Source organism: Dipodomys spectabilis, unplaced genomic scaffold, assembly GCF_019054845.1.
Source record: "Dipodomys spectabilis isolate Male_0828 unplaced genomic scaffold, ASM1905484v1 ptg000609l, whole genome shotgun sequence".
Taxonomy (NCBI): Eukaryota; Metazoa; Chordata; class Mammalia; order Rodentia; family Heteromyidae; genus Dipodomys; species Dipodomys spectabilis.
The window spans coordinates 499,256-517,616 of record NW_024871286.1 but is presented as its reverse complement, the minus strand read 5'-3'; the positions used below and the strand labels follow the sequence as shown (position 1 = coordinate 517,616).

General features: G+C 64.8%; 2 protein-coding genes across 5 annotated transcripts; one reads left to right on the top strand and one right to left on the bottom strand.

The window, feature by feature from the left end:
• Nucleotides 1–1,228: 1,228 nt before the first annotated feature.
• Nucleotides 1,229–7,046, bottom strand: Kxd1 (KxDL motif containing 1). 3 transcript variants are annotated; one of them, XM_042671290.1, is made up of 5 exons: nt 6,971–7,046; nt 4,166–4,287; nt 3,014–3,166; nt 2,552–2,598; nt 1,229–2,024 (listed from the first exon to the last, which is right to left on the bottom strand). In XM_042671290.1, exons 2-5 carry the CDS (start codon nt 4,264–4,266, stop codon nt 1,795–1,797), a joined length of 531 nt encoding a protein of 176 aa, XP_042527224.1. In that variant the 5' UTR covers nt 4,267–4,287; nt 6,971–7,046; the 3' UTR covers nt 1,229–1,794. The 3 variants fall into 3 exon arrangements, with proteins under 3 accessions (XP_042527224.1, XP_042527223.1, XP_042527225.1); XM_042671289.1 differs by having other exon boundaries at nt 6,937–7,022; XM_042671291.1 differs by lacking the exon at nt 6,971–7,046 and adding an exon at nt 5,718–5,749.
• Nucleotides 7,047–9,909: 2,863 nt separating this feature from the next.
• Fkbp8 (FKBP prolyl isomerase 8) lies at nt 9,910–17,358 on the top strand. 2 transcript variants are annotated; one of them, XM_042671288.1, is made up of 9 exons: nt 9,910–9,999; nt 11,351–11,662; nt 13,696–13,865; nt 14,499–14,587; nt 14,741–14,958; nt 15,110–15,282; nt 15,859–15,936; nt 16,102–16,233; nt 16,947–17,358. In XM_042671288.1, exons 2-9 carry the CDS (start codon nt 11,371–11,373, stop codon nt 17,031–17,033), a joined length of 1,239 nt encoding a protein of 412 aa, XP_042527222.1. In that variant the 5' UTR covers nt 9,910–9,999; nt 11,351–11,370; the 3' UTR covers nt 17,034–17,358. The 2 variants fall into 2 exon arrangements, with proteins under 2 accessions (XP_042527222.1, XP_042527221.1); XM_042671287.1 differs by having other exon boundaries at nt 14,738–14,958.
• Nucleotides 17,359–18,361: the final 1,003 nt, after the last annotated feature.

Here is an 18,361-nt window from a genome sequence, read left to right as displayed (position 1 = left end):
CGGCGCTGCAGGCCCCGCCCAGGCCCCGCCCTCCGGACGCCATATTCGTTGCTGGCACACGAAGCCGCGGCGCGTGCGGACGAACGCAGGGCTGGCCCGCTTCCGCGTGGGCGCGTGCACGTCGCGTCACGCGGGGGAGGGCGTGGTCACGCCCTTCAGGTGTTTGGGGGCGTGGCCTCGGAGCAGCGGGGAGGTTCGCTGCCCGGGGCACCCGGGCCGGGCGGGCCTGTCCGGGGGTGGGGGAGGGCCAGGCCCCGCCCCCGGCAGCGGGCCCCTTCCCGTCCTGGCGCCCCGGCCGCGGCCGGCCCAGGTCGGCCAGGTTCTTTTTCTGCCTTGGGTGCTGCGGGTGGGACCAAGTTTGCTCCGAGCCCGACACCACCGCGGAGCCTGAGCCTCGGCTCCACGTCCAGCTTCTCACGGCTTTGCTGGAGACAAGTCTCCTGGACCTCCTGGGGGAGGCCGCGCGCCCGCCGTGCCCGCGCGCCGTGCCCGCGCGCCTGCCCTGCCCGCCGTGCCCGCGCGCCTGCCCTGCCCGCCCGCCGTGCCCGCGCGCCTGCCCTGCCCGCCCGCCGTGCCCGCCGTGCCCGCGCGCCTGCCCTGCCCGCCCGCCGTGCCCGCCGTGCCCGCGCGCCTGCCCTGCCTGCGCCCGCCGTGCCTGCCCTGCCTGCGCCGCCGTCCCGGTGCGCCTGCCCTGCCTGCCCGCCGTCCCGGTGCGCCTGCCCTGCCTGCGCCCGCCGTGCCCTGCCTGCCCGCCGTCCCGGTGCGCCTGCCTTGCCCGCCCGCCGTGCCCGCCGTGCCCGCGCGCCTGCCCTGCCTGCGCCCGCCGTGCCTGCCCTGCCTGCGCCGCCGTCCCGGTGCGCCTGCCCTGCCTGCCCGCCGTCCCGGTGCGCCTGCCCTGCCTGCGCCCGCCGTGCCCTGCCTGCCCGCCGTCCCGGTGCGCCTGCCCTGCCTGCCCGCCGTGCCCGCGCACCTGCCCTGCCTGCGCCCGCCGTGCCCTGCCTGCGCCGCCGTGCCCGTGCGCCTGCCCTGCCTGCCCGCCGTGCCCGTGCGCCTGCCCTGCCTGCCCGCCGTGCCCGCGCGCCTGCCCTGCCCGCTGTGCCCACGCCCACCTCCCGCCCGCCCGCCTGCCCTGCCAGCCCGCGCCCACCGGCCAGCTCCCGCCCGCCCTGAGCCCCTCCCACACCCCTGCACCTGCCCGGAGAAAAGAAGCCAGAGCCAGGGTCGCATCCCCTTCCCAGGAACAGTCCTTTTATTGATAGCTCCCCCCAGCGTCCGTAAACATCGGGTACAAAAATACTCCCTTAAATGCCGTCCCTGGTGGCCCCGAGGCCCGCGGCTCTGGCCGCACTGGGGTCTGCGCCTCTACTCGGAGCACAGGCCTCATCACGCAGGGCTACGCAGCTTGCCTGCCCTCCATCTACCTTCTACCTGCCCCGGAGACCCGCTAGGTACCAACTGGAGAAAAAGCTGGGTGCTTCTGTCGGAGCGAAGGGCTGCGGGGCCAGCTTGGGGCAGAGCAGGGGCCCCGCGCTGGCCTCTGGAGCCTTCGGAGCCTGCAGGCTCCGTGTGCCTGGCCCCAGCTCCAGCCGGGATGGAGCCCAGGCCTGGCTCCAGACCTACAGAAGAGAGGCGTTCGGAGCGGGCAAGAAGGGTAATCCGGGCTCCCAGGGGCCCACAGCCTCAGAAGGGAGCACTGGATGTCAGACCCGAGGGCAGAACTGGTGAGGGCCAGGCAGCACCCCACCCCCACCCAGGGAGCGCCCCGCCACCGGAGCTGTCTGGGGCCCAGACGGGCTACTGTCCTCCCAGCTCGTCCTCATCTGTCTGGCTGTGGCCATTAACCGCAGGGGAGCCAGGCCGCACATGGGACAGGTCCTCGAAGCCGGGGCTGAGGGAGGGTGAGACGGTGTCCGGGCTGGTGTCGCAGGAGCCGGTGCTCTGCTCCGAGGTGGCGATAGTGGTGGTGATGCTGGGGGGGATGGGGTCTTCATCCTCCTCCTCCAGGAGGGAGGCCTCTGGGATGTCTGCAGGAGGCCCGTGAGGTGGGTCAGACCCTCGTGCGGTGCTGGGGAGGGGGGTCTTACCAACAGTAGCCCCTGCTCACAGAAGGCTACTAGGTCTAACTACCTTCAAGGTTGCTGGGCAGGTTTCCTTACCACTTGAGTTATGCCTCAGCCCTGCGTTACTTTTTAGATAGTTGGATTTTTGCCTGGGCCTGGCTGGAGACTGAGCTCCTTCCCACACTGAGCAGCAGGGGAGACTGAGGCCTAGGAGGTGGAGGGCATCCTTTTAAGGTTAACGAGGACAGGGCCCAGTGTGAGGTACAGTACCCCTGTAACCCCAGTCCTTGGGAGATAGGCAGCGGGGGCCGTGGGCTTCAGGCCAGCCTGGTCTGCGGGTGCTAGGACCTGGCTGAGCTGCCATGGCCCCACAGGCGAACCCAGGCCTCCGTGTCCCCCCAGCCCCCACTCTGGGGCCCCGGCCTCTGGGGACCCGGGAGCCCCCGGCTATGAACACAGCAGCCCAGGGGCGCGTACCAGGTGACACTTACAGCTGAAGGCCTCTGGATGCTGCCTGGCCAGCTTCCCCTTCAGCGTCCTGCGGGGTTGGGGGGGGGAGGGAGAGGCAGGATGAGCCAGCCAGCGCTGCGGCAGACCACACACCTCCCAGGGCCCCGTCTTCACAGCTGCGTGGCCATCCAGCTGCCCGCCACGGAGGGGGACACAGCAGTGCCCGCCCCCCCCCCCCCCGTGCCTTCTGCATCCTGTGGTCTCCGTGAGGAGGCTCCTCAGGCTGAGGCCCACCAGCAGGGAGGGGCGCCAGGGTCTGCACCCCGCCACCCCAGCTCCTGAAAGCCCAGCCCCTGGCACAAGTTATCCTGATGCACAGGGCGACTGTGCAGGCTGCTTCCTGTCCCTTCCTAAGGTACAGCAGCTGTGTTCACAGAACAGGGGAGGGGTCTCAGGCACAGCCCATCCCTCCACCCCCTCCCCTCCTCCCCAGGCCCCGCCACCTGATCCTGCGGAAGATGCTGTCCAGGTCCCGCTTCATCTCCACCAGCGTGCGTGTGTGGTGCAGGAAGCGCTCGTTCATCTGCTGCAGGCGGGCGCTGGACAGGTTGTTGAAGTTCAGCAGCATCTCGTTGGTCTTCTCAAAGCGGTCCAGCCTGGAGGTGGACCCGGTGAGCTCCTGCCCGCCTCCCCACCCTGGGCCCGGCTCCCCCCTGCCCTGCAAACTCCTATTCCCACTTGAAAACCCTACTCAAGGGTATCCTTCTAGGTGTGGTTTGGCTCTTAGATGCATCCCAAAGGCCCATCTGGTGAAGGCGTGGTCACCAGCCTGCGGCCTTTCTGGAGGTGGAGGAGGCCCTGAGGCCCGGCCCCCTGCCCTTTTCATCCTGCTGGGAGGGGCAGGGCAGCCTCAGCCTCAGGCTCACCACGCCGGGATCTGCCACACAGACACTGGCCCAAGCGGCAGGAAAAACCCTGAGCCCAAACAGCCTCCAGTCCCTTGTGGCTGGAGGGACCCTGGTGGCACAGCTCAGAGACCCCCAACACGGCTCTGCTCCCACTTCAGCTCCACCCGCCCCCTGGTTGGTTTTCCTGCATCCAAGAGCATGGGGTGCCCTAGAGCCAGGTCTACGGTGCCGCTTGGGAAAATCGTCTGCCTACAATAAGCCCTGGGCTCTGTCCCCAGCCCCCAAGAGAAAAGCCAGGAGCTACATGGGCTTGGGATCTCCTCTCTGTGGCAGCGCCACAGAACCCAGGCTCTGCCTTGCGAGTGGAGCGGCAAGCCTGGGATCCAGCTGCCACTCCCCCACTCACTCTACCCTAGCTGGGGCCCGGAGACTCCAGGCTTCAAGGGATCAGCTCCATGGCTCTTTACACCTCGGAACTCCCTCCAGCTCTCCCCAGCCTGGGGGCTCAGGACAGACGCGCTCAGCCGCCAAGCCTTCTGCAGAGCGGCCCTTCCAGCCCGCCTGCCCCGATTCCCGTCCAGGCCGCGCAGCCGGGCCAGGAGTCCATGGGCTCCAGAGGTGGCCAGCTGTCTGGTCTGCTCATGTCCTCCACAAGTGTGGCTGGCTAGGCCCAGGAAAGCAGGTTAGGAATGAGAGTACTGGGGGGGCCGTGAACCCCTCTGCGCCCTCGGTGGCATCCCCGCTCACATGTTCTTCTGGGCCAGGATGATGGCGTTGACGTCCTCCGTGTTCACCATGCTCAGGATCCGGCTGCAGAAAAGCCTCGAGGCGGAGTCAGGGGTGTCCATTTCCTCCTCCTCCTCCACGGCCTGAAACGAGGAGGCCCGGGGCGGTGGTGAGCCACCACCGAGGGCCCCCAACATCTACCCCCTGAGCCTTGGTTTGCCCCGGGGTGCTTGGACGACTGGAAGGGGTCATGCTGGGCCGGGATGCTGCCCCACGGTTAGTGCTTACCTAGCAAACACAAGGCCTGGCTCCCACCTGAACACTGCAAAAAGCCATGGCTGAAAACAAGGGGGTCCTGTCTAAAGTGCACCCAACACGTTAACAATTCCATCACAGAAGCTGGGTGTGAGAGGCTCACTTCTGCCATCCTAGCTACTCGGGAGGCTGAGATCTGAGGATCATGGTTCAAAGCCAGTCTGGGGAAGGAAGTTAGTGAGACTTATTTCCAATTGGCTGGCAGAAGTGGAGCTGTGGCTCAAGTGGCACAACACCAAATAAAATACAGATCTAGCTGTCCTGGAACTCAGCCCTCCTGCCTCTGCTTTCCGAGTGTCAGCCCGTGCCGCTGTGGGTCGCTTCTTGTCTCCCCTGGCTCCTGGACACACCTCTTCCCGGAATGCGTGTGGTTATCGAGGGACCCCTTTGCCAGTGCCAGCACCAGGAGGGCAGGGCCCGGGGCTGGGCAAGGGTGGTTAGAACTTACATCTGGACAACAAACCGAACTCCCCAAACTCGCCTCCAACTTTTCTTATCTGACAGGTGCCAAGAATCCCAGGCGTGCTCAGCCAGGCTGTGGGGCTGGCTCCCAGATGGCTCTGTGCTTCCCAGCTTCCCTGGCACAACCAGACCACCCACAGCTGTGGGGATCTTCCCTGACTTCAGCTGGGGAGGCACAGCCTAACCCAAAGGGGCTTCGGGAAAACGATAATCCTGACATGCTTGGTTCTGGTGCATGCTTTAATTTTATTTATTTATTTTGGTCGGTCATGGGGCTTGAACTGTGGGCCTGGGCACTGTCCCTGAGCTTTTCAAAAAGCTCAAGGCGAGCACTCTATCACTTAAGCCATAGTGCCACTTCCCGTTTTCTGGTGGTTAGTGGAATAAGAGTCTCATGGACTTTCCTACCTGGGATGGCTTTGAACTGCGATCCTCAGATCTCAGCCTTCTGAGTAGCTAGGATGACAGGCATGAGCCACAGCACCTGGCTTTCAATTTTATTCTATTTGGTGCCTGTACTGACACCTGAACTCAGGGCATGGGTGCTGAGCTTTGTTTGCTAAACATTGGTGCCTGGGCTGGCTCCAAACCATTATCATCTCAAATCTCAGCTTTCTAAGTAGCAGGGACTACAGAAGTGAGCCATGGCACATGGCAGGATGAACACATCTAATGACCAACAGAGAAGCCTCCTCTCCACTGGTAAACATTCACACAGGAGCATGGCTCAGGTAGCAGAGTGAGTGAAAAAGCTGAGGGAGGAGCTGGGAAGGTGGCTCAGTGGTAGAGTGCTCACCTCACATGCATGAGGTCCTGGGTTCCATTCCTCACACCCCAAACAGAAAAAGCCGAAGTGTAGCTGTGGCTCAAATGGTAGAGCACTAACCTTGAGCAAAAAGCTCAGGGACAGTGCTCAGGCCCAGAGTTCAAACCCCAGGACTGACAAAAAAAAAGCTGAGGGAGAGTAGCCTGGCCTGCAGTTTAAGCCTAGCATGCACATACGTACACATACACCCAAAACTAGCAAAAGCATAAGGCAAGGTCTAAAGTTCAAGCTCTGATACCAACCCAAACAATAATAAAGAAATAAGAAAACAGGAGTTGGGAAGGTGGCTCAGTGGTAGAGTGACTGCTTGACATCATGAGGCCCTGGGTTCGATTCCTCAGCACCACATACACAAAAAAAGCTGCAAGTGGCGCTGTAGCTCAAGTGGTAGAGCGCTCGCCTTGAGCTGAAGAGCTGAGAGACAGCGCCCAGGCCCAGAGTTCAAGCCCCACGACCGACAAAAATACAAAAAGGAGAGGTGGCTTTGTAGGTAAGAGTGACTGTCTAGACAGCCCGAAGCTCAATACCACAGAAAGAAGAGAGAAAGGAAGAAAAGGTTTATACTAGCCTGGGATACAGTGCGAGTCCTTGTCCCCACCCTCAAAAAAGAAAGCAGCTGGGTTAAAGGAGTGCAGTCAGGCACTGGGGCCAGACTGACAGCGCCTGCCAGGCAGGACATGAACCTGCGGATAGGGCCTTTCTTGGAGGGGCTGCCAGCCCGGATTCGCAGTGCACCCGGGCCTCAGGCACCGCAAAGGGCCAGCCAGGCTCTGCGGCCCCGGAGGCCGCGTGACCTTGGGACAGTGCCGGCCTCTCCCCGCGTCCATAAGACCCCAGACCTCACGGCGCTTGGGTGGGACGCGGGCTGGAGGCCGGGAGCTCGAGGCCAGCCCGGGAGGCGCGGGGAGCACGCTTCCCTCCGCCCTGTGCGTCCCGAGCCTCTGGCTTCAGGACTTCACGCTCCGCCGCGGCCCCAGGGGCTCCGGGCTGCGGGCCCCGGCGGAGAAACTGAGGCAGCGGCGGGGGCGACGCGGCGCTCGGTCAGGGCCCCGGCTCCCGCGCCACGGCCGCGGCCTCCGCCCGCGCGGCGCGGCGAGGGGGGAAACTGAGGCCCGGGCGCCGCAGGAGGGCCCAGCTGCGGGCAGCGGCGCGCCCCACCCCACGGCCCCGGGGCCCCCCGAGCCCGAACCCCAACTCAGCCACGGCGTCGGTGGCGGCGGCACCTGCACATCTGGCAGCTTGGCTCAGGCTTCCGGGATGGCGCCCGCGCCGCCGCCGCTACGTCATCACGCACCGCGACGACGTTCTCACCGAGGTCGGCCGGCGCGGCCGGAAAGGGCGGGGCTTACGGGCAGCTTCGGTTTGCAAAGTGCGTCACAGGCAGCAGCCAATGCGGCAGGCGCCGCCGCGCACGCGCCGTCGCGCAGCGCCGGCGTCCCGAGGCATCCCGGAAGCGGGCGCGTGCGGGTGGAGAGGCCGCGGCGGGGCCAGGCCGCGGCGGGGCTGGCCCGCTGGCGCCTCGGGCCTGCGCGATCGAGGGGCCCCGCTCGCGGCCGCGCTGCCCCGGAGCTTTTCCACCAGGGCCGGTGCGCGGCCCGCGCCACACCGCCGCTCCTGGGCCTCTGGGTGGTTGATTGGAGGTTGAGTTGCCTGATTTTCCGGCCCCGGGGGCTGGCCTCGAACCTCGGTCCTCAGCTCTCAGCCTCCTGAGTAGCCAGGGTGACTGGCTGTTGCGTTCTGTGTTTAAGTCTGTTTTTACGCCACTGATGTTAGCATCCTCCTATGTTTTTTCCTGGCAACAGTTATTAAGGAGTTGCTTGCCTCCGTGGTTTGTGGTTTTATTGCTGTTCTGTAAACAGGAGCTGGCTGTTGTTCAGTTAAGTACTTTTTCAAGTATTGGTATGACTATGAACTCACAGGTGTTGATCAGGTGGGCTGTCACGAACTGCTGTTGGTTTTGTTGTCGGTTGTGGGTCTTGAACTCTGGGCCTGGGCGCTGCCCCTCAGCTCTTCAGCTCAAGGCCAGCTCTCTACCACTTGAGCCACACACAGCACCACTTCTGGTTTTCTAATGGTTTATTGGAGATCAGAGTCTCAGGGCCTTTCCTGCCTGGGCTGGCTTTGAACCGTGATCCTCAGATCTCATCCTCCTGAGTACCTAGGATTCCAGGCTTAAGCCACTGACATCCAGCCTTGTGGTATTATTTACTGTCATTCACTCACCCTTCCTAGAACCAATGCCTCCTTGATTCTAAAGGTGCCCATCAATGGCTCACACCTGTAATCCTAGCTCAGTGAGCCAGGCTCAGCCAGTGCCGAGAAAGGGACGCAGCAGACATGTAACTTGGCCTGCAGTCCAGCCGTGGAGCTTAGGCTGAGAGAGCATGCTTTCTATTGCTCCTTTGTAGTGTTCATCTGGGCACCACCCATCAAGCCAGACTCTTGACTGGGCCCAAATGTCCCGTGCACAGTGACCTGGAGATAAAATGTTTCCTTCCTCTTTGTGTTCCAGGGAGAGGGCACGGTCTGTGGGGACTCCTCTGTCCTGAGTCTGAGTAAGGTCCAGGTTGTCATAGGCTGTGGGAGGCCTGTTTGGGCGGGGAGCCTTCCTCCACACCTTCTGTTTCATTTCCTATGGAGGATGATCAAGCTGTGCAGTCAGGGCTTATCTGCCCATGGTTATGCCACATCCCACTCCTGGGCTCTAGTGGGGAAAGGCCAGGGTGCAACCAGCTCTCAGTCACCCAGACCAGACCTTGGCCCATGTCACACACTCTACCGGGCCTGGTTTTCTTTATAAAGCGAAAGGTGATTCCCTGGCACGCACTTGTGGTCCTAGCTATTCAGGAGGCTAAGGCCAACCTGGGAAACATAGTGAGACTCTGTCTCTAAAGAGAGAATCTGGGTGCAGATGGCTCACGCCTATAATCCTAGCTACTCAGGAGACTGTGGGCTGAATATCGAGGTTCAAAGTCAGCTGGGGCAGAAAAGTCCAGGAGATTCATTTCCAATTAACCATCAGAAAACAAGAAGTGGAGCTTGTGGCTCAAGTGATAGAGCAATGCTAGCCTTGAGCAAAAGAGCTCAGGAACAGCATCCAGGCCCCACATTCAAGCACCATGACTGACAAAAAAACAACAAAAAGCAAACAAACCAAAAATAAACCACCTAAACACAGCCAAAGGAGAAAGTGTGTGTGTGTGTGTGAGAGAGAGAGAGAGACCATTGATCTAGTAATCAAAGTCCATTTGGGGCAGTGAGCAGGATCTGGGAAGGTTGGGTTCACCAAGAAGATAAGGTAATTGCAACTATGGAAGCAGTGGGGGGCGGGAGGGGGCCGCTCGGAGGCTCCCTAGCAAGTGCAAGGCTGTCAAATGCTGACTGCAGATACAAGGAAGCCAGCCTGGCAGAGTTCAGGGAGGGCTTCCTGAAGGTGGCAGTGCCAGTAGTGACCTGAGAAACTAAGGCAGCTCCTAAAGCCAGAGTGTGACTCAATTACAGAGCTCACAAAGCTGGGCAGAAAGGGGGCAACAATCAGCCCCCGAAGCAGGCTCTGCGGGCTCTGCTCTGTCTGTGATCAATCCCAGCTATTCAGAAGGTTGAGACCTGAGGACGGGGGTTCGAATCCAGCCCAGGCAGGCTGTGATCAGTGGAGAGTAGCCGGAAATGGAGCTCTGGTTCAAGGGGCATGGCGCCAGTCTGGAGTGCAAAAGGCCAGGCACAGCGCCAGGCCCTGAGTTCGAGTCCCAGGCCTGGCACACCCCAAGCATCCCATCACCACTGCGAACGTGCACGCGGGGAGGCGCGTGTCCGAAGCCCTGCACCGGGCGCCTCCCGCACGCACAGGCGCCGCGGGGGTGTCCCGTCACCCCCTCCCCCCAGAACCTCGGGGTTGGGGTCCCGGGGCCTTCGGGAGGGCGCCTGCACTTAGGCGAGCGCGGTCAGTGTTTTTCCAGCCGCGGGAGCTCAGCGAGCCGCGAAGGGGTCGCCGTCCGCCGCTCGCGGGCTCCCCCCCCCCCCCCCCCAGGCTCCTGCGCCTTTAAGAACGCCTCGCCTCGCCAAGCAGGAAGGGGGCGGGGCCCGCGCCCGGGACGGACGTGTATGCCAGCCAACGGGCGCCGCGCTGGCGGCGGCGGCGGCCAATGGCGCGGCGGGGCGGGGCCCGAGGCCGAGCCCGGTTCCCGAGGCGCGGCGGCCGCGGCTGGGGGCGGGGAGGGGGCGCAGGACCCCAGGCGGGGGTCCCGGACGGCAGGCACGTGTGCGGGGGCGCGTGCGGGGCGCGGCGGGGCCGGGCGGCGGGGCCGCGCGGCGGGGCGCTCGGCGGCCGCGGGGCGGGGGGGCCGCGCGCGGGGCGCGGGGTCGGGCGCGGGGCGGCGTGGCGGGGCGGCGTGGCGGGGCCGCGCGGGCGGCGGGGGTCGGGGCGCAGCGCCGGGGCGGCCGGGGGCGGGGGCGGCGCGCGCCGCGCGGGGCATTGTGGGCGGGGGTCGGGGGGCCGGGGTCGGACCCGGAAGCGGCCGGGCAGGTGCGGGCCGGACGCGGGGATCGGGCCGCGGCCCGGGGGGCCCGTCGTGGGGCGGCGCTCCCCGCAGGCCCGGCCGCGGCCCGACGGCAGGCCGGGGTCAGGGCCGCTGCAGAATGCGTCGCCGGGGCGGGGGGGGGGGGGGCGGGGAGGGGCGGGCGGGGGGGCGGAGGAGGTGCGGGCGGGGGGGGGCGGGGGAGGTGCGGGCGGGGGGGGGCGGGGAGGTGCGGGCGGGGGGGCCGGGGAGGGGCGGGCGGGGGGGCGGAGGAGGGGCGGGCGGGGGGGGGCGGGGGAGGTGCGGGCGGGGGGGGGCGGGGGAGGTGCGGGGCGGGGGGGGGGCGGGGAGGGGCGGGCGGGGGGGCGGGGGAGGTGCGGGCGGGGGGCGGGGGGGGCGGGGGAGGTGCGAGCTGGGGAGGTGCGGGCGGGGGGGCGGGCCAGGGGGGCGCTCCGCACCCGCACTCGGGTCTTGGGGTGGGGGCCTCTTTAGGAGGAGGAAGCCTAGGCCAGAGGTGGACAGCTCGGGGACCCAGGGCCCGGCCCGGCCAGGCCTGGCGGGGAGGGGGGGTGTCAGGGGCTGCACCCCGCCCTCATCCCTCTTGGATTCCGGACCCTGCAGCCCCCGCTCTCTGTGTGACCTTGTGCCCGTGTCTTTGCCCCTCTGGCCTGGGCATCCTTTGTGCAGCAGTGGCCTATTTCCTCGTTCCTGGGCTGCCCATCTGTAATCCCGGGTTTCTCAGGAGGTTGAGAGCTGAGGATCGAGGTTCAAAGCCAGCCGGGGCAAGGAGTTGTGTGAGGCCTCAGCCAGCAAAAGGCAGGAAGTAGAGCTGTGGTTCAAGTGGTAGAGTGTCAGCCTTGAATGAAAAAGCCAGAGGAGAGCTTGAAACCGAGTTCACACACACAGGCAGGCTCACACCCGAATAGGTCAGGGTTCCTGAATCAGGTGCTCAGGATCTGATGCTCAGCCTGCTTGCAGGCAGCTGTGGAGTTGGGAAACTGAGTCATACAGCAAGCTGTACCAAAGCATGGAGTGGCTGCAGTAGAGCATTTTCCATGCCGTCTGACCCCCATCCGCCTCTGTCCCCAGGGCCAGTTCCCGTCCCCAGCATGGCATCCTGGGCCGAGCCCTCTGAGCCTGCTGCCCCGCCGGCCACTGGAGTCCCTCCACTGGAGGACTTTGAGGTGCTGGATGGCGTCGAAGATGCAGAAGGGGAGGAGGAGGAAGATGAGGAGGAAGAAGAGAACGGGGACTTGAGCGAGCTGCCGCCGCTGGAGGACATGGGACAGCCAGCAGCGGAGGAAACAGAGCAGCCCGGAGCCCTGGCCCGAGAGTTTCTGGCAGCCTTGGAGCTGGAGCCAGCGCCAGCCCCAGCCCCTGAGGAGTGGCTGGACATCCTGGGTGAGTGGGGGGGGGGGGGGGAACAGGACAGGAGGGAGGGACCGGGCACAGGCCCCTCCTCCCCCAACCTCCTCCTCTGTGAGAGGTTCAAGTCCCGCACAGTGAGGATGGCCGCTACTTCACACAGCACGGCTGGTACACTCTGTTCTGTGTGTGTGCGTGCATGTGTGTGTCAGTGTGTCATTGTCATTCTTCTTGCTGCGTCTCCCTGCACTGTTTTGAGCGCTGTTTGCAGCAGCCCAGAGAAGCTGAGTCACCTGCTCATAGCCTCACAGCCAGGAGCTTGTTGGTGTCTTTGTTGTGGTTGTATAATTTCCAGCGTCCATGCTAGCCTGTAACTGGTGAGGGCCCTGCTGGCCCGGGCCTGCCCCGAGGTGAGAGGTCAGCCGGCGAGTCATATTTTTCTTTTTTTTTTTTGGGTCCGGTCATGGGGCCTGAACTCTGGGCCTGGGCGCTGTCCCTCAGCTCTTCAGCTCAAGGCTAGCACGCTCTACCACTTGAGCCACAGCACCACTTCCGGTTTTTTTCTTTTTGCTTATGTGGTGCTGAGGAATCGAACCCAGGGCCTCAGGCATGCAAGGCAAGCGCTCTACCACTGAGCCACCTTCCTAGCCCATGGCGAGTCATATTTTTCTCCCCCCCCCCATAACACGTTTGCTCAGTGTCCAGCTGTCACGTGGGCGCTGGGATTACCGGGGGGCGGTGACCCCACGGGTGCAGAGCAGGATGGCTTGTTCTGGAGTATTTGCATTCTGATACCCGAGAGGCCGGGCCATGCTTGTGCGAGGTCTGTGTTCCAGCCCAGCACCTCCAAACACAACCTGAGACCCCTCCCCCGGGTATCAGAGCGGCTGCTGATGGCTTCTTAATTGCACTAGCAAGTTACAAAGCTTCTTTGTATTTGTTTTTGTCAGTGGGTTTGAACTTGGGTCTTTAGGCTTGTTAGGTTGGCATTCTACCAAGAGTTGTGTCCCTAGCCTTATCCTATGCAAAGCATTATGTGTCTGTGTGTGACTTCTGGGGCTTGAACTCAGGGCCTGGGCACTGTCCCTGAACTTTTTTTTTGTCAGTCGTGGGGCCTGAACTCTGGGCCTGGGCGCTGTCCCTCAGCTCTTCAGCTCAAGGAGAGCACTCTACCACTTGAGCCACTCCTGGCTTTTTCTGCTTATGTGGTGCTGAGGAATCGAACCCAGGGCCTCATGCATGCAAGGCAAGCGCTCCACCACTGAGCCACCTTCCCAGCCCCTGAGCTTTTTTCGCTCCAGGTTGGTGCTGTTTCATTTGAGCCATAGCTCCACTTCCAACTTTTTTTTTTTTCTGTTGGTTGTAAGGCTTGAACTCGGCCTGAGTGCTGTCCCTGAGCTGTTTTGTTCAAAGCTAGTGCTCTACCTCTTCTGGTTTTTGAGTGACTCATTGGAGATAGGAGTCTCAAGGGGACTTTCCTGCCCAGAGTGGCTGTGAACCAAGATCCTCAGCTCAGGTCTCAGCCCTGGGCTGGTGTGGAGGGTGAGGGAAGCCTGCTATTGTTTGCCAGGGTGTTGCTCTGTGTGGTGCTTTGAGGTCTGGCAGGTGTTGTATAAACCCAGGGTTGCTGCTGGCTGCACCTCTGTCTCTTTTTATGCCTGGGTAAACTGAGGCCCAGACACCCCTGGCTATTGGGGGGATGAAGCCAGGCTCCCCAGCCAGCCATCCGCCACTGCATTGTGAACACTGGTTTTCTGAAGTGGACAGAATTCCTCCCTTTGCCGAGGGCTCTACCGGGTCCCCCATTTACTGAGGGGATCCCAGTGAAGCCTGACCCCTGGGCCTGTCCTGTTGGGACTAGGGTGCAGCTCCATGGAGGGTGCTGTGCCTGCACCCAGCAAACCTGTCCGACTGCAAGGTTGCCTTGGATTGCTGGGATCACCTGTCTCCCACTGGGTGGCAGCAGGGCAGCCCTGGGGGGGTTGAGGGGGCCTGAGGGGCGGACCCGTTCCCCTCCCCCCCATCCCCCACAGGGCAGGCGGCAGGGTGACCAGGTGTCGGCCCGGCAGGGAATGGGCTGCTGAGGAAGAAGACCCTGGTACCGGGGCCGCCCGGGGCCGGACGTCCGACCAAGGGCCAGGTGGTGACGGTGCGGCTGCAGATGTCGCTGGAGGACGGGGCGCGTGTGCAGGAGGAGCCCGAGCTGCTGTTCACGCTGGGCGACTGCGACGTCATCCAGGTGGGGGGCCCCCAGCCTGGGCACCCCTGACCCCACTGCCTGCCCCCCGGCCTGGGCACCCCTGACCCCACTGCCTGCCCCCCGGCCTGGGCACCCCTGACCCCACCGCCTGCCCCCCAGCCTGGGCACCCCTGACCCTGCCCCCCCCCCCTGGCCTGGCACCCCTGACCCCGCCCCCTGTCCCCCAGCCTGGCACCCAACCCAACCCCCCCAGCCTGGCACCCCTGACCCTGCCCCCCCTGGCCTGGCACCCCTGACCTTGCCCCCTGTCCCCTAGCCTGGGCACCCCTGACCCCACCGCCTGCCCCCCCGGCCTGGGCACCCAGACCCTACCCTCCCCCCCCCCCCCCCCCGGCCTGGCACCCCTGACCCCGCCCCCCCGGCCTGGCACCCCTGACCCCGCCCCCTGTCCCCCAGCCTGGGCACCCCGACCCTGCCCCCCAGCCTGGCACCCCTGACCCTGACCCTACCCCCCGGTCTGGCACCCCTGACCCCCCCCCCCCCCCCGGCCTGGCACTCCTGACCCCGCCCCCCAGCCTGGCACCCCTGACCCCGCCCCCCGGCCTGGCACCCCTGACCCCGCCCCCCCCCGGCCTGGCACCCCTGACCCCTCCCCCCTGCCCCCCCCCCCAGGCACTGGACCTCAGTGTCCCGCTCATGGACGTGGGAGAGACGGCAATGGTTACCGCTGACTCCAAGTACTGCTATGGCCCCCAGGGCAGGTGAGAGCCGCCCTGGCCGCCCCGCCCCCGTGCGCAGGGGTCCCGTCCCGCCCACAGGGGACCTGGGGGGGCCCCGGGGGGAGGCAGAGCGCGGCCGGTGCCGTCCTGCTCACTGGGGGCACCCGGTCCCAGTGTGGCCCCTCTCCCCAGCAGGAGCCCCTACATCCCCCCCCACGCGGCTCTGTGCCTGGAGGTCACCTTGAAGTCGGCGGTGGACGGCCCCAACCTGGAGATGCTGACCGGCCAGGAGCGCGTGGCCCTGGCCGACCGGAAGCGGGAGTGCGGCAACGCCCACTACCAGCGGGCGGACTTCGTGCTGGCCGCCAACTCCTACGACCTGGCCATCAAGGCCATCACCGCCAGCGCCAAAGGTGACCGCCCAAGGCCTCAGCCCTCTGGAACGTTCCACAACTGGCCTAGCAGGCCCCGCCCCCTCTCCAGTCAACGTGGGGGTGATGGTGTTGGGGCCCCCCACGCCGTGGCCTCCCAGGCCGGCCGTGCCATGTGCGCTGTCGCCTGCAGTGGACGTGAGCTTCGAGGAGGAGGAGCAGCTGCTGCAGCTGAAGGTGAAGTGTCTCAACAACCTGGCCGCGTCGCAGCTGAAGCTGGACCACTACCGCGCCGCGCTGCGCTCCTGCAGCCTGGTGCTGCAGCACCAGCCGGACAACGTCAAGGCGCTCTTCCGCAAGGGCAAGGTGCGCCCCCGCTCCCCTCCCCGCGTGCCCACCCCTATGCCCGGCTCTCCCACCCCGCGTGCCCCCCTTTCCCCCCGCCCCGTCTCCGCACCCAGTCCCCCTCACCGCATGCCCTCCCCCCTGTGTCCGGCCCAGGGCCTTCCAGCCTGGTCCAGGGGTGCCACCTCCTACCCCGTCCGCCCCAGGCTTTGGCCTGCATTGGGGATGGGTGGACCCTGGGCCTGGTGCACAGATCCTAGTACTCAGCACCATGCAGGGCCTGAGGTGGGGCCGCAAGCTGGAGGACCCAGAGGCACCAGGCCGGCCCCGGGCTGCTCCAGCCGGCCCAGTCCCCGCTGGCTGCAGCGTGCGGTGGCGCCTGGCGGTTTCCGCCCCTCGGGCTTTGCCAGCTCCAGGGCCTCCCTGGCTGCAGGGCTGGAAACCCCCCCTGGATGGCAGTGGAAAGCGGGAGGAAGACAGTGCCAGGACCCCCAGCGTGACAGGGGCCCGCCCACTCCAGACCTCCCCCTTACCGGCCCCAAGGCCCCCCCCGGGGTGCAGCTGCAGCTGTGGGTCCTCCCGGGTCCTCGCTCCCAGGTGCTGGCGCAGCAGGGCGAGTACAGTGAGGCCATTCCCATTCTGAGAACCGCGCTGAAGCTGGAGCCCTCCAACAAGGTGAGCCCCGCCTACCCTCCCCAGCCCCAGGCCGCCGCCCCTTGCTGGCATGCGGGCTCTGCACCATGGGGGGGGGGGAACGGCAGCCCCACTTTTCCGACTCCAGGAGGGGGCAGAGGGCCCGTGGCTGGCAGGGACCCTCAGCCCTCCCTGCCGCCTGCACAGACGATCCACGCAGAGCTGTCGAAGCTGGTGAAGAAGCACGCAGCGCAGCGCAGCACGGAGACCGCCCTGTACCGGAAGATGCTGGGCAACCCCAGCCGGCTGCCCGCCAAGTGCCCTGGCAAGGGGGCCTGGGTGAGTGCTGCCAGGCCTCTGCCTGGTCAAGGGGCCTGGGGACAGCGGCCCTGCCTGAGGTTCAGAGCAGGCTGTGGTGGTCCTTCCAGGGAAGGGGAGGCATGGACAGCGGGGTTTCGGTGTGGTTGTTTGTTTTACCAGTCTTGGGGCTTGAACTCTTGGCATAGGCGCTATCCCTGAGCCTTTTTGTGTTGAGAGCTAGCGCTCTACCCCTAGAGCCACAGCAGCCACTTCTTTCTCTGAGCAGTTTATTGGAGATAAGGGAGTCTCGTGGACTTTCCTGCCTGGGCTGGCTTCAAACCCTGATCCTCAGATCTCAGCCTCCCGAGGGGTTTATTTATTTTTTTGGTTGGTTGTGGAGCTTGAACTCTGGGCCTGGGCACTGTTCCTCAGCTCTTCAGCTCAAGGCAAGCTCCCTACCTTGAGCCACAGCACCACTTCTGGTTTTCTAGTGGTTTATTGGAGATGAGTCTCACAGACTTTCCTGCCCAGGCTGGCTTTGAATCATGATCCTCAGGTCTCAGCCTCCTGAGTAGCTAGGGTGACAGGCGTGAGCCATCAGCTTTCCAAAGTGTTTTAGGTTTTGATGCATGTGTAGGAGTTAGTCAAAGGTGGAGAGATGTGGTAAGCAGTGGTTGGTTGGGGACCGGGTGTCCGCCGTGGCGGGTGTGGGGCCTCCGGAGACCAAACTGACCCTCCTTCCATACCCGCAGTCCATCCCGTGGAAGTGGCTGTTCGGGGCGACCGCCGTGGCCCTCGGGGGCGTGGCGCTTTCTGTGGTCATCGCTGCTCGGAACTGACCGCCTAGGGTCTGCCACCCCGCGCTCCCCGACCTCAGGCTCCGTGCCCCGCCCTCCCTTGGCTTCCCCCCGCCCCTCCCAGGCCAGGCAGGGAGGACCGGGCCCAGCAACCCACCAGCAGGAGAGACAGCCTGGAGGGAGGGGCCTGGTCCCCTGGCCCCGGTTCTCCTGCCCCCCCCCCCTCCCCGGGCTAGGCCTCCCCTAGCTGGCCTCAGTTTCTCCTCAGCAGGCCAGGGGCAGCACTGCACCCCCCTCCTCCATCCCTCGCGCTGCCTGCTGCCCTGTCCAGGCTCCCACCGTGAAATAAAGTCTCCCCTGCACTCCATGTCCAGCTCTTTCCCTGCGGCTGGCTGGACCAGCGAGGCCCGAGCCACTCCCCGGGTCACCCAGGACGCTGGCCGAGCCAGGCTGCAGCCTGCTCCGGTCCGCTCCAGGGTCTCTTCCCTGCATGGGGGCCCTGCTTGTGCCACTGCGGAGGAACGATGGGGCTGGGAAGGAAGGAACAGCTGAGGGGCTCACGCTGGGGCCAGGGCTGGCAGGGCCCCTCCCTGGGGCTGCTTCTGACCTCAGGATCTGCAGCCCAAGCCCTGGGAGGCAGCCACTGCAAGGGCCCTGGGGTATGAGGGTGTGTTGGAGTTGGTGTCTGTTGGCCTCTGGGCTTGGGGGTGCGTGGGGCTCTCCCTGAACCCCTGCACATCCTGGTGCCGGCACGGTCGAAGCTTCGAGGCCCCTCTCATGGCTGTCTTGCCTTCCAGAGGGAAGAAAAAGCGCAGAGTCCACACCAGCACTGCACTTGGGAGGGCACGGGACACAGGGCCGCCTGTGTCCAGGCCGACCTGAGGCCTGGTTCCTTTCCCCAGGCCTCAGTTTCCCCAAGTGGGAGATGGAGGAGAGCACTGCGGGTGCAGTCGCTGGTGCCAACCTGGGGCCTGGAGCATCCTCAGGTCTCACTGTGGGGTCACATCATCATCTGAGGAGGATCTCCATGTGGCGCAGCTGGCTTTGAACTTCCATCTCCCAGGACTTTTTCTTGTTCATCCTGGCTTCAAACTGCCATCCTCAGATCTCAGCCTTCTGGACCTAGTGCCTGCCACTCCCATGTACTTTATATTTTATTTTTTCGGTTGGTCCTGGGTCTTGAACTTGGGGCCTGGGCGCTGTCCCTCAGCTCTGCAGCTCAAGGCTGGCGCTCTACCACTTGAGCCACAGCAACACTTCCGGTTTTCTGGTGGTTCATTGGAGATCACAGTCTCGTGGCCTTTCCTGCCCGGGCTGGCTTTGAACCGCGATCCTCAGATCTCAGCCTCCTGAGTCGCCGGGGTGACGGG

Coding starts and splice junctions, on each gene's coding strand:
- Kxd1 (XM_042671290.1), bottom strand. CDS start 4,266: ATGGACACCCCTGACTCCGCCTCGAGGCTTTTCTGCAGCCGGATCCTG. Junction 3,167..4,165: donor ATCCTGGCCCAGAAGAACAT/GTGAGCGGGGAT, acceptor GTCCACCTCCAG/GCTGGACCGCTTTGAGAAGA. Junction 2,599..3,013: donor AGCATCTTCCGCAGGATCAG/GTGGCGGGGCCT, acceptor CCAACCCCGCAG/GACGCTGAAGGGGAAGCTGG.
- Fkbp8 (XM_042671287.1), top strand. CDS start 11,371: ATGGCATCCTGGGCCGAGCCCTCTGAGCCTGCTGCCCCGCCGGCCACT. Junction 11,663..13,695: donor GGAGTGGCTGGACATCCTGG/GTGAGTGGGGGG, acceptor TCGGCCCGGCAG/GGAATGGGCTGCTGAGGAAG. Junction 16,234..16,946: donor GCCCTGGCAAGGGGGCCTGG/GTGAGTGCTGCC, acceptor CCATACCCGCAG/TCCATCCCGTGGAAGTGGCT.